At 33.9% G+C, this 14,378-nt stretch overlaps 2 protein-coding genes across 2 annotated transcripts; both read right to left on the bottom strand.

The window, feature by feature from the left end:
- Positions 1–344: 344 nt before the first annotated feature.
- On the bottom strand, positions 345–4,076 carry LOC131543049 (uncharacterized). The gene is made up of 2 exons (XM_058780260.1): positions 3,469–4,076; positions 345–823 (listed from the first exon to the last, which is right to left on the bottom strand). Exons 1-2 carry the CDS (start codon positions 3,698–3,700, stop codon positions 423–425), a joined length of 633 nt encoding a protein of 210 aa, XP_058636243.1. The 5' UTR covers positions 3,701–4,076; the 3' UTR covers positions 345–422.
- Positions 4,077–4,687: 611 nt separating this feature from the next.
- On the bottom strand, positions 4,688–13,482 carry gcdha (glutaryl-CoA dehydrogenase a). The gene is given in 13 exon segments (XM_058780331.1): positions 4,688–5,375; positions 5,581–5,691; positions 5,694–5,740; positions 5,929–6,054; positions 7,035–7,138; positions 7,691–7,907; positions 10,230–10,359; positions 10,654–10,824; positions 11,035–11,097; positions 11,627–11,767; positions 11,864–11,899; positions 12,531–12,646; positions 13,274–13,482. Coding segments are annotated over 13 exon segments (1,344 nt in total). The 5' UTR covers positions 13,282–13,482; the 3' UTR covers positions 4,688–5,301.
- Positions 13,483–14,378: the final 896 nt, after the last annotated feature.

The raw sequence follows: 14,378 nt of genomic DNA, 5'->3' as shown, positions 1-14,378 counted from the left end.
TGCTTCATTTTACCTGATTCAGATGAGATCCCTGGAGAAAGTGATATTATGGATGGAGGACTCATATTTTAGCTGGTTTGAAGTCAAAAACGTCTTAATGATAGATTTATTTATTACAAACGTGCAACTTTTCACTTCACTAGAAGTTGATTGATAGACTGGATTGGTGTGGATTACTTGTGGATTATTGTTATGTTTTTTATCAGCTGTTTGGACTCTCATTCTGACGGCACCCATTCACTGCAGAGGATCCATTGGTGAGCAAGCAATGAAATGCTAAATTTCTCCAAATCTGTTCTGATGAAGAAACAAACTTATTTACATCTTGGATGTCCTGCGGGTGAATAAATTTTCATTTTGGGGTGAACTATTCCTTTAAGAAGTCGTGGACTACAGTCTAGTGTGAGCCATTGTTCAGTGGTTCAGACTTTATCAGTCCCGTCTCTCCTTTCATGGAATGACACGTGTGAGAAAGTGGAACAATGTCCTGTAATGTTAGGTGAAGGAAAGATGTAGGCCTCTTGTGGTGTCTTGTTGGGGCTCTTGTTATCCTCCAGCTGTATTTGGGGCAGTGCGGGGCTGTTGAGCATACTGTGAGAAGCAGGAGAGGGGAAGAAGTGAGGAATAAAAGGGAGGACAGCCAGAAGAGGGCTGTTCTGGGGGCTGTGCTGCAGAGAGAGGGGGATGACCACGTCGTCCTGATCCCAAACGTGGAAGGCGTTGGGGTGGGAGTGTGTGAGGCCTGGTGTCATGTGTGTGGAACCGTTATCATCTGCCTCACTGTTGGCCTTTAAGATCTCCTCATCCGGACCCAAAGCCCAATCTGAACACACAGAAAATATAAGGATGACAGAAAGTATATTGGTGTGTAAGAAAATTTTTAACAGAAAAAAATAATTATAAAAAGTGAGGCATATTAAAGCGCCATTAAGGTTTTTTTTTTTTTTCAGTATGATATTTTCATGACAGTCAAACACATTTTCCTCAAATTCTCATTACTGTAAAGTGTCCAGATTTTGTTGTTGCTGTTTTTTGTTTTTTTTTATTAATCTCAGTGTCATTATCATTAATTCAGTAATACAGTATTTTATATATAGTATACAGAATTACAATGAAAATGATACAATTTTAATTTAAATAAGCTTAAAAAGATTTTTAAAAACAGCCATCTTATATCTTACATCTATATTTTTTCACTTTTTTTGCATTATGGTAATCAGGGACATGCAGAGAGTTCCTCAGGGACAGGGGCTCAAATGTAAAATAGGGGCAATGTAAAAAAAAAAAAAATATATATATATATATATATATATATATATATATACTTTTTCAGGATTCTTTGATTAATAAAAAAAAAAAAAAAAAAAGCACAGCATTTATTTAAAATATAATTTTTGTAACAATAGCCTATACATTGAAAAGCTTGTGGTCAGTATTTTTATTTTATTTTTTTATTTTTTGTTAGATGTTTGATGTTGCTATTTAATTTTTTTTAATCTATCAATGAACCTCAAAAAAGTATCACGGGTTCCGAAAATAAATAAATAAATAAAAAAAGCAGCACAGCTGTTTCCAATATTGATAATAAATCAGCATATTAGAATTATTTCTGAAGGATCATGCACTGAAGACTGGAGTAATGATGCTGAAAATTCAGCTTTGCATCACAGAAATAAATGATATTTTAAAGTATATTAAAATAGATAAACTTTCTTTTAAATTGTAATACTATTTGACAATATTACAGTTTTTTTTCTGTATTTTTGATTTTTTAAAAATTCAGGCTTGATGAGCATGAGACACTTTCATAATGCTGCATAATTATCAAAAATGGTAACATGATTAAGTCCTTTCACGTCACCGTTTCGCCAGCCTACACTTCACATAATAAGCCTGTAGGTGGCAATTAGGCTTCATTAACTGATAGTTTCATGAAATAGTAAACGGTGCATCATACATAAATGTAAGTCAATTGAATACTGATTGCCATTATTGCGACTTTTGGCGCTGCACGGTTTTTTCCATTTTCTCAGCAATGTAATTTGATTTATAAAACGAGACAAACCGCAGATCCAGATCGCTCCACAAATAAGCTTTTCTCTCCCATGTAATTTTCAACCGATTTATGAACACGAACGGAAAACGACTGCTCCACTTCACATTATTATCCAGTGAAATTTGAACTTGAGCCAGATCATGATTGGTTGGTGTATTATAGCCTACATGATAAACGGGCATAGATGAATTATATAATATTCTAAAATATATAATATATGGATTTTTTATTAAATCGACACACTAGCTTTTATTTTATGAAAAAAAGTTTAAAATATTGTTTTGTTTATCTTTTTCCTTCCGTCGACCCACTCACTGAAAGGACAGAACAGACTGTGGAACATCAGTCAGTCGAGCAAAACGCACGCAACCGACTTTTGAGCGATTAGTTATCATTTTGTACACATTGTCATGATAATTATATCTGAGAGGGGCACTTTTGAATAATTTTGAAAAAGGGCAGGGGCTTGAGCCCCCAAAGCCCCTCTTCTGCACGTGCCTGATGGTAATGAAAATTGTGAGGAAAAGGTGCCTATGTTATCACGAAAATAACATCACAACACAAAGATGTCAGTGGTCCTAAAATAAGCTTCATTTTCTTTTTTTTTAAAAAGAGAGAAAAAAAATGAATTAAATAAAAAATAAATCAATCAAATCAACAGGAAAATAACTGAAAAAAAATAATGATAAAAAGTGAACCGTATTTCAGCGCCATTAAGTTTTTTTTTTTCAGTGTGATATTTTCATAACACACACATTTTCTTCAAATTCTCATTACTGTAAAGTGTCCAGATTTTGTTGCTGTTGTTGTTTTATTAATCTCAGTGTCATTATTATTAATGCAGTAATACTGTTTTGTATATATAGCATATATGCATATATATATATATATATATATATATATATATATACACACACACATTCAAATATATATTTTACTATACAAAATCCTGTCTCTTCTGAAATAGCACAAGCAAAATACACTTCTCAAAAGCCACACTTGAAGTACAAATGTTATTCATTATATTCATCAATGTTATCGCATTATATTATAAAGTCAAATGCTATCTGAAAAAATATGATGCAAATCATGTTCTCAATCTTCACTCATTTGATGCTTTTGTGGTCCAAATACATTTGGCTGAATTTTGAACCACACTGTATAATTTATATAGGCTAATCTTTTGGGGGAAGTAAGTAAATAAATTATTTATTTATTTTTGTGCCCACTATATAACCATTACTATTGAACAGCTACTTTTTGAATTCTTTATTTAGCTACTATGTAACCCTTCCTACTGAACAGCTACTTTTTGTGGCCATACACTACTGGTAACACCAAGACCACATTTTACCAGCTGCACCCACTAACTTGATCGACTACCTTCTCAACGCAACTCTCAGTATATTTACCCAAGATGTCATGCGCGAGGTCTTTAATTAAATGTCCCACAATGGCATAAGCGACAGCGACCACCACCACCGCGGCCATCATCAGGTAGAGCAAGGCTCTGGGAAGCTGGATGAGATCTCTGGCTGGAGGTTTGTAGTCCTTATACATTGGAGACTCATAGACGGCGTACTGAGACGCGTACTGGTCCCCAGAGACGGACACGTTCAGGCTGTTCATATTCACGGGGTTCATTCTTGTCCACTGCCTGTGATTTCACACAGAAAAAACTAATGTCCTGTACTCCACTTACAAAATGTGTCTCGCTTGTCCTCCAGATAGTTTATCCCAAGTAACCGGCGACTATTTGTCGAGTCATTTGAAAAGAAAGAAAGAAAGAAAGAAAAAAAGCTCGTATCGGCCTACTTCCAAAGTTTAATTCCGTAAAACAAACCATTGTACTCATTCAAAGACGAGATTTTAAAAGCAGCCATGTTTCAGTTCAGACAGTAAGTGATGAGGTTTGAACTGAAGATCTCACACCTTTCGTGAGCTTTTCTCGGACAGCGACACTATTGGTGGATTTGACGCGTCATCGCTTAAATCTCATCAAGGCGCGCGCACGGATCATTCAAGGTCACACACAGAAGAATAGACCCATGTTTTATGCATTTTTTACCTTTCTAATATTCTGGTATTTGTTTTCTAACGATCTGGTAAACGCCTGTGTTATTTTTATATTATTGAGATACCTTTCTAGCTTTTTAATTAATATTTTAAATTCATTTTAATTTGAATTCAAGTTTTAGTAATTTTGTTGTGTTCAATTCATTTTCAATATTTTTTTAGTATGTTGTTGCAGTTTTTATTACTTGTTAATTTTTATTTTAGTACAACAAACTAAAAAAGGAGAAATATTTGTATATAAAATTTTCTTTTTTTATTTATTTTTAATTTAGCTATAATCACCCTGGTAAATACTATAGGCTAAATGCAGGATTATTAAAAATAAGAAATGTAGCTTTTTAGAGTCTGGGTAGTCAATATACATTTTTTTTTCCTAATGATTTGGTAAATACTACAGCCTAATGTAGAATTATTGGTTATTAAATATTGTTTGATAAATACTGTGTGATGTAAAGCAACATTTCCCAACCCATTATTAAAATGTACATCGGTACAAAAACTATAAATGTTTAACTGTTCAGTAACATACCCGCAGATGCATATAAAACACTCAAAAACAAACAAATGAGATTTTATTCAGAATGAATGCACAGATTCACAAGATACCGATGTTCGATTTGTTTTCAGGACTCAATAAATACAACAAAATTTATCATTGGCAATGATCAGTGGGTCAATCTAAAGTGCAAGCAGGATGCTTGGCATCCTTGACTAAAAACCTGTTTTTAACAGTATTTTGAAACCACACAAGTAAATTCCCCAGTGTTAAATCAACACTGCTTGGTGTGTACACCGAGTGGTGTTGATTTCACACCAGGAAATTTACTGTGGACTATGAATTATCTTTCATCATTAAGTTGTAAGTGATCCAATGAATAATGTGCATCAGTGACTTTCAATAATTAATTTTAATCACAAGATCTTTAATTGTTTGATAATGCAACTGTCTTTGTAACTTGACATTTTAATTCATGTCAATCCATTACCCTAGAGAGAAGATACCGTTGAAGATTTGTACGAGCAGATTTTAGTGAGTTTGGACCCATTACTAACCGAAAGATTTGAGAGCATACAGAGACATGAATGGATGGATGTTGATAAAGTATTTCCCTCATTGCAGAAAAAGATGCAAAAGTCCATTATACCCACATTCCGAGAGAAAAATGGGTTTAATTTCCAACCGTAAAAGACTGGAGTCCAGTGATGGCTCTGCCCAAGATCAAAGCATGGATGTCATGAGTGCCTGTGAAAAGAAAGAAAAATCTTTTTAATCAGCTTTTTGTATGGTTCAGATTAAACTGAAAGTCACTACATCAGTGTTTAAACAGGAATTATTAATTATCACTGCCTTAACACACTGCATATAAAGTCTATACTGACCTCTGCTGGCCAAATGTAGGCTATAGTTTTCATGTAAAATTAAAAAAAATTTTCCTTCTCCTTTGTACCTTCGTATGTGTTGACGGCCTCTAGGTTCATGACATGACGTATGATGTGGTATTCGTCTGCAATGCCGTTTCCTCCCAGCATGTCTCTGGCCTGCCTGGCGATGTCCAGGCTTTCCCACATGAGTTCCGTTTCAGCATGGAGATCATCTCTGGTGTGTATCTTTTGGAGAAATGGAGAAATTAAATTCAATGAGACAGCTGGGGTTTAATCTGACAAGGCTCATAGGCATTGGATTGTAATAATAACAACATTTCTGTGAGAAATGTTTTGCATAAATACCTTAAACTAATAACTAAGACAGAGAAAACCTGAGTACAGGTGATTTAAGCTCTTTGTTAATGACTCACTTCTTTTGGTCAATGAGTCTGCCCAGCTGTAAACAGGACTGCAGGCCGATTGTAATCTCTGTCAGCATGTCTGCCATCTTCTTCTGTATCAGCTGGTTTCTGGCCAGAGGGACTCCAAACTGAATTCTACACGGTAAAATCAATTACATGTATGTAGATGAAATTAAAATGAAAATTAAAGGTAACAATCACGTTACATGTAAACCTAACAAGTAATTCATTAATAATAGTACTGTACTCAGTATTGTAAACACTAATGACACTTGTATATTTTTCATATTTTTTTTACATTTCATATTTTATTTGGATTTTTAAATTTGACTTTTGTGTTAATTTACTAAAAAGCAGTAAGTGGTCACTTTTTCATTTTTATTATTTGTTGTGTTTATTTTGGAGTAAACAATTTGTATGTACTTTATAATAAATGTTCTATTCAAATGAAGTCTTTGGTGGGAGGCAAAAAAAGTGGAGCATTATAGTTTCAGTGTTGTTATAGTTAACTAAAACCATAAAATATTTTGTGTCACTTGAAATAATATAAAACAAAAAATTAACTTTTATTATTATTATTATTATTAAACTAACTTAATCAAATATTGTTTGCCAAGACAACATTTCTCATTTTCATTTAGTTTATCTTGATGTACTAAAATAACTAAAACTGAAATAAAAATGAATGAAAACTATCCAGACTTTTGTAAAATATTTTTTACAAAAACACACAACCAAATTACTAAAACTTTAAAATTAAAACAGAAAACTTAAAAATAAAAACTAATTCAAACATGAATAAAAACTATAATAATATCTCAGTGACACCAGATATTGAACATCATCAAAACTTCTAAAAATAATGAGATACAAATTCAATATTTTTTATTAGGAAGATTAATTATGCATACATGGAATATTTTTGTTATTAATTTGTCACACTTCAGGACTATTCAAATTAAATGCAAAAAAGGTCATCAATTGGTGACTAGTTAAAATACCTAAAATGTTTTAGTTTCCTTACACACACACACACACACACACACAAACAAACAACTAGTACTAGTATATGCATGTTAAATGTTAAACTGATAACCTGATGCTAAACCGCTCACCTGTCCAGGGTGTACTGGCGGGCAGCGTGGAAACAAAATTCTGCAGCACCAAGAGCGCCCCACGCGATGCCATAACGGGCGTTATTCAGGCAGCCAAAGGGACCCTACAGAAATCAACATGTTAAATTAAATGTCTAAAGAGTGACCATGTTACTATATGTGACCCTGGACCACAAAACCAGTCTTAAGTCGCTGGGGTATATTTGTAGCAATAGCCAAAAATACACTGTATGGGTCAAAATTATCGATTTTTCTTTTATGCCAAAAATCATTAGGATATTAAGTAAAGATCATATTCCATGAAGATATTTTGTAAATTTACTACTGTAAATATATCAAAACGTCGTTTTTGATTAGTAATATGCATTGCTAAGAATTCATTTGGACAACTTTATAGGCAATTTTCCTAACAACCCATACATCAATGGAAAGCTTATTTATTCGGCTTTCATATGATGTATAAATCTCAGTTTCAGAAAATTGACACTTAAGACTGGTGGCCACTTTTGTGGTCAAGGGTCACATATTTCCGCTTGTGATTTCAGTGATTCTATCAGTTATCTGGGTTGGTATGAGTTTTAGGCAGTTGTCAGGAGTACTAGTGATGGATGCCTTAGTTAGTATGCACCATTAATGACAGTAACAAACATACTCACCGCAAGACCAGACACATGGGGCAGCAGGTTTTCCTCTGGCACTTCAACCTCGTCCATTAGGATCATCCCGGTGGCTGAGGCCCTGAGGGAGAACTTGCCCTCTATTTTAGGGGTGCTCAGGCCATCCATTCCTCTCTCCAGGATAAACCCTCTCACTCTGCCATCCTCACATTTGGCCCACACCACACAGATATCAGCGTATGGGGAGTTGGTGATCCTGCTCACAGAAAAAAAGTGTTTGTGTAAGCACTTATCATAACTCATCTGTGCTGTGTGATCAAGATTTATGTGTACAACGCAGGGTTTTTATAGTTGTGATCTTAGTTCTTATTTGCACTTTCAATTTAGTTTAGTTCTTGCCAAAATAATGATACTTTGGACCAAGTTTTAAAAAATACTCCAATCTGTTACAACACAATGTATTGTTGTTGTGTTTTTCATTTAATTTTTTGGTTTGGTCAAACGTTGATTTTATATTAAATCAAATATATTGCCTTTCCCAAATACAAAAACATGACATAAGCCAAAATGTTACTTAATCTAGGCCAATATAATATTTTTTTGCTTGAAAAACAAAACAAAAGATATCACCATATCAAAAGTTAAATTACATAATATACGAATTTTCACGTAATATAAAACATTGTTACACCGTGTCCTAACTACACGCGACGCGACGCCGCGACACGCGATAAAAGGTATCTTTTCCATGTTAATCAGAGTTTTTGTCCTAACTAGCAGCGACGGCGACAAGCGAAATTTCTCATTTAGAAACGGTTTCTATTTCCGCGACGTCGCGGCTGGAACAACAACATACAAACTATATGACAGTAGATAATCTCAGGTGATTATATGCTTTATTCAAAGTTAAACGTGTCTAATATGAGTTTAAATATCATATTGCGTGACCCTATAGCCATACTGAAAGCAACAACAGATAGTTTACCTCAGATCTTGAAAAATAAATTAAATCAAAGATGACCGTTAAAACGGTGAACTCACTGCGAACCAACGAGTGTATTCCATAACAAAGATGTTATCGGTCACTCAGTGTGTATATTTAATGTTGTTAAAAAGCTTTAAAATTTATGAATTAGATTATAAACGTATCCATTTCGTTGCAAGAGCAGTGCGCTTCCAGAGAGAGCCCGCCCACACACGCTTCTGATTGGCTGTGATATTTGATTGATTCTGTCGCGTCGCGGTGTCGCGTCGCGTCTGGTGTGGACACCTAAATTGCTTGTCGCTGGAATCTTGTCGCGTCGCGTGTAGTTAGGACACGGTGTTAGACAATGTTTCTTGTGGATTACTTAATTACTAAGCACAACTTTAAAAGACCTTAATGTTTATTTTTTTTGTACTACTGTGGCTTTAGATAAAGTATCTGCTAAATGATTTAATGTAACTGTAAATTTAATATCTGCTCAGACAGAAACACCTCTGACGTCAAGTCAGATTCATGTTGTATAGTTAAGTAAACAGATGGTCAGCAGATTTCAGTGTCCTCCTAAAGCAGCCAGGGACAAACACCCCGTAGAGGGTGAAGTTACAAAATCTAAATATGGACGTAGGTACAGGGTCCTCAGATGATATCTCTTACATAAGAAACTGTCCGATGAACTGACCTTCACATAAAATGATACTGTGCTGTGCAACTTTAGAGTGCTGATGACTCTATCAACAATCAATCTTACAAAATTATTGTTTTATTTATTTATTTTTTTTAAGTGTGGCCAAGTATGGTGACCCATACTCGGAATTTGTGCTCTGCACTTAACCCATCCAAGTGCACACACACAGCAGCGAACACACACCCGGAGCAGTTGGGGGTTCGGTGCCTACAATCCCTGCCAGACCTGAGACTCGAACCCATGACCTTCGGGTTACAAGTCCGACTCTCTATCCATTAGACCACGACTGCCCCCTTTTTATGTAAATTATACCCTCCCCATCATATTTGTTTAATTGTTTTTTTTTTACATTTTGCATAAGAATACTGCTTTTTGCATATGAGCATATTGAACATAATGCTATACTTTTGTATTGGTGTGATCAGGATTATCATCATTAACTAAAACTAAATCTAAAACCATTAAAAAAAAAAACAACAAAAAAAAAACATTTTGTTACTTCAAATAAAATAAAGTCTTAAAAAATAGTTTATTTTACTTTAGCAAGCTGGCAATAATACTAATTTTAAACCTGTTTCTGAACAATTTTTAAGCTTGAAGGACTAAAACAAAAATTTATGACAACTGTATATACATATTAAACTAATAAGAATGACACAACCTAATTACTAAAACTTAAAATGAAAACAGAAAACATAAAAGAAAAACTATAATGTATATTAACAATACTAAAATAGTACTTGGCTGACTTTATAACTCAAATGAAATTCTGTGACATGAATTTTTTCCTGTCGAAAAGCTCTTTTTAATTTAAAGCCTACTTTTGGCATTATATATTAATTATTGAGAGAGTCCAAGGCCAGACTCTTGACTAAACCAAACTATGTGAACTATTCAGAATCACGAACCATGTTTTTGCCCCACTGATGGAATATGTCCTGCTGGAGGGGTTGTATTTGGCTTTGGTCTCCATGCCACTAGGATCACTCCCATGGTTTGGTTCTGTAAGTCCAAAACAGCCCAGAATCTCTCCACTAGCTGGAAAGAATGAAAGACACATAATATGGGGCAATTAATGAATGTGGGGACATTTTTAATGAACTTCCATCATTTTTTTCTAGTCATTTGTAAATACTGAATAATTGGGATGTGCCAAATTTCTAATTTTCCTAGCCAACTAGTGGAATGTATAAATGACTATTTTTAAACGACTATTTTTAAACAGTCTGATATTAATATTAAAATGACTGATTTTCCATGGGGACTTTGAGGTATGTAAATATTTTTACAGCAGTTCAGTTCACTGACATGCAGTTTAGGCAGTTGACTAACCCAGTTTAGGCAGGTATTTCTGCTTCTGTGCTTCTGTTCCATATGCATTGATAGGGTGCATGACTAGTGAGGACTGGACACTCATAACTGAACGGTAGCCACTGTCCACTCTCTCCACCTCCCTGGCGATCAGACCGTATGCCACGTAACTAGTGCCCGCACAGCCATATCCTTCAACACAAAAGGTCCAAAAACATCAGACAATGTACATTACACATCAGTGTCATGGTCATGGACAACAGAATCAGAGTCACTGATTGAGAATCAGCTGTACATATAAGATTTGATGTTAAATGAGGCTGTGGTTTGTATATATTTTCACTTTCGTGAGGATGATTCTTGTACAGTCTCAATGACAGCCATTTTAAAGTCTGAGTTTACCTTGAATCGTAGGCCCAAGGACACCAAGCTCTCCCATTTCATTTAAAATCTCCCGATGGAAATCTGAAAATTCAGAGCCACAGATCTCAATTTAAATAAATAAAAAAAAGATATTTTTTTTTAGTCACTTTTAGTCATTTAGAAAAAAAATACAATTTAATTAAATGAAATAAAACCTGTGGTAAGAATTAAAGTGTTAGTTCACCCAAAAATCAAAGTTCTGTTATCTTTTACCCACCCTCACGTTGTTCCAAACCTGTATGAATTTCTGTCTTCTGTTGAGCACTTGAAAAGATATTTTGAAGAATGTTGGTAACCAAACAATTGGTGGTAGCCATTGATTTCTATAGTATGGAAGAAAATACTATGGAGGTCAATGGCTACCATCAACTGTTTGGTTACCGACATTCTTCAAAATATCTTTTGTGATCAACAGAAAAAAAAGGAAAGAAACTCAAACAGGTTAGGAACAAGTGAGGGTGAGTAAACGATGACAGAAATTTCATTTATGAGCGAACAATCGCTTTAATCATGCATGAAGGTTGCTGACCCCCGTTCTAATACATCAGATGTGACTAGTTGTTCCACTTACGTTCATTCCTGTTGGCCATGAGGATACGGGGCATGAGCTTCTCCTGGCAGTATGTGCGGAAACTGTCTCTGATCATGACCTCCTCCTCTGTGAGCTGTCCTTCCAGATCCAACGCATCACGCCAGTTAAACTGCACCTTAGCTAGAAATCAAAAAGCTTTTTAGTTTCAGCTCAAATACAGTACATGATGTCAAACTCAAACATTACAATCTGATGATATAAAACAAATATATTTACGTGTTTTTGCTGCTTTTTTTACATGCTCCTCTCTCTCTGAAAAATAAGATAATTTGAGATTTGTTTATTAGAACAATCAATTAGTTGCCGAGCCCTTAACATGAAAACACAAATTCTGAAACTTGATGTCATTTGATCAAATTTTAATGTATAAGCCAAAGCAATATATATTATATGTGACCCTGGACCACAAAACCAGTCTTAAGTGTCAATTTTTCAAAATTGAGATTTATACAGCTGAATAAATAAGCTTTCCATTGATGTGTGGGTTGTTAGGTTTGGACAATATTCGTCCAAGATACAACTATTTGAAAATCTGGAATCTGAGGGTGCAAAAAAAAAAAAAAAAAAAAATTATATTTATGGTAAGAAATGATAAGAATCCTAATGATTTTTGGCATAAAAAAATATTGATAATTTTGATCCATACAATGCATTTTTGGCTATTGCTAGAAATATACCCCAGCGACTTAAGACTGGTTTTGTGGTCCAGGGTCACATATGATGATCATGCATCGTATTTACACATCACCAAACAATGCCACTGGTCATTAGTTTGAAAAGTGAAATAAATGTGCCATAAAAATTTTTTGCTTCTTTTCTTTCCCTTACAACTGATGTGACCATTCAAAGTTATGATTATGTTATGGTGAATTAGTGATCTAACCGTATGCTGCAGGTGCTGAAGTGCCCTGGGCCCTTGACACAGAGATCAGAGAACATCTCTGTGAGTTCACCAGCAGGCGTGATAAAGTTGTTCTCAATGCCATGGTGTATTCAAACCTAAAAACAAAAACAAAAAAATTAACAATATGTGTTACCAATATTTTTACAGCAACATTATAACAGTATTGACACAAGTTTATTTCACAGTCACTTTCATTTGTAATATTTCCTGTGGTGATACCTTCCTGTATGGTGGTTTTTACTTTCCATTTTTCGACGTTTTGTAAGCTTCACAAAACACTAAATGCATCTTTTTTGCTTTTGTTTTGAGTTATGTTATTATCTCATGTTATTATTTCACGAATACTGTAACAAGTAATTTTATGAGTAAATTTGATCTCTTATAATACCATTCAAAACGTGAGTTGTTACTGTAAGTTAGGTGTCAGTTATTATTTTCCCATTATTAAGGTTATTTTCTGTTGAATTACTGCATGGTTACAAAACTGCACATAATTACACAACGAAATTGCAACCCATATCAGACACATCCACAGATGTCAAAATCTACATCATTTGTATTTCAGATGTAAAATGTGTAGTTGTAAACAGCTGTTCTATTCGCCATGCAGTCATATTGGGAAATGTATTTAAAATATACTACCTTCAGCGCCTTGGATCAGATGATTTCCCTGTCTTTTGTAACACTATTTATATTCAGAGCAGAGCTGTTAAACGTGTCACCTGCACATACTGGAAGAGCGAATCCTCCATCTTTTGTGAGGTATGTTTCATAATGCCTTTGACTCTGTGCAGCTCCCACAATAAATATGTAACATTGTTTTTTTATCTTTATAAAACGTCACTAATTATTTTATACTACATAATTACATACACCACTTATTATATGAACTAAAAATTGCTATTATCGAATTTTGACAGTTTAAATTTTAAATTTAAATTAAGTTTGTCTGATCATGCCACATTCAAAATGGCTGATGGCAACGTCTGAATCCTGTGGCACGTCGAAGGCGTTTTCCGGCATCGCGCGCTCCGATTGGATGATAAGAAGAGGCGTGTGCTCGGAGAGGAATTTTTAAAGTGCTTTGCTCTGTTGTAACATAAAATGACTGCTGGGTCGGTGTCCTCAGTAATATTTCTGTTATTGATATATTTTCATGTCATGCACGTGCATAATTACAGGTGACTATATTTAAAAAAAATGAAATAAATAAAAATCCTACATGAGATTGATGCATATATATATATATATATATATATATATATATATATATATTTTTATATATATATATATATATATATATATATATATATATATTTTTTTTTTTTTTTTTTTTTTTGCATTTGTTTTGCTTTTTTTTTTTTTTTTGCAATTACCCATGGCAAAGATCCAGTTGGTTTTAATTTACTTTACAGAATGAAAGAGAATGACATAATTTTTTAATTATTATTATTATGTTTTTATTAATCAGCACATTAATCAGAGCGTATTTTATAATTATGGATAATTTTTTTATTAAAGCGCAATGCCAAAAAATAAAAAATAAAATTAATAAATACATAGCCTACATACATACATATACATAAATAAATGTTCTGTTACAAACTATAGTGTTCTTTTATACCCACCGGACGACATACTTTTTCAATTAGTCGGGGTTGTATGTATGATATTTGTCCTGCTAAAGAATTTCTGAGAGTAAGGTTTAATGTAGATTGTAACTTTTTCAATTCTGTAATAATGAACTGTTCATTCATTTTGGACTGAAGTAGGCAATTGGATAAAACTATCTATTTTTCCATCTATTACTTGGGACATGGTGAAATT

Source organism: Onychostoma macrolepis, chromosome 06 (assembly GCF_012432095.1).
Source record: "Onychostoma macrolepis isolate SWU-2019 chromosome 06, ASM1243209v1, whole genome shotgun sequence".
NCBI lineage: Eukaryota > Metazoa > Chordata > Actinopteri > Cypriniformes > Cyprinidae > Onychostoma > Onychostoma macrolepis.
The sequence above is the reverse complement of the archived record's forward strand: the minus strand, read 5'-3'. Positions and strand labels throughout refer to the sequence as shown.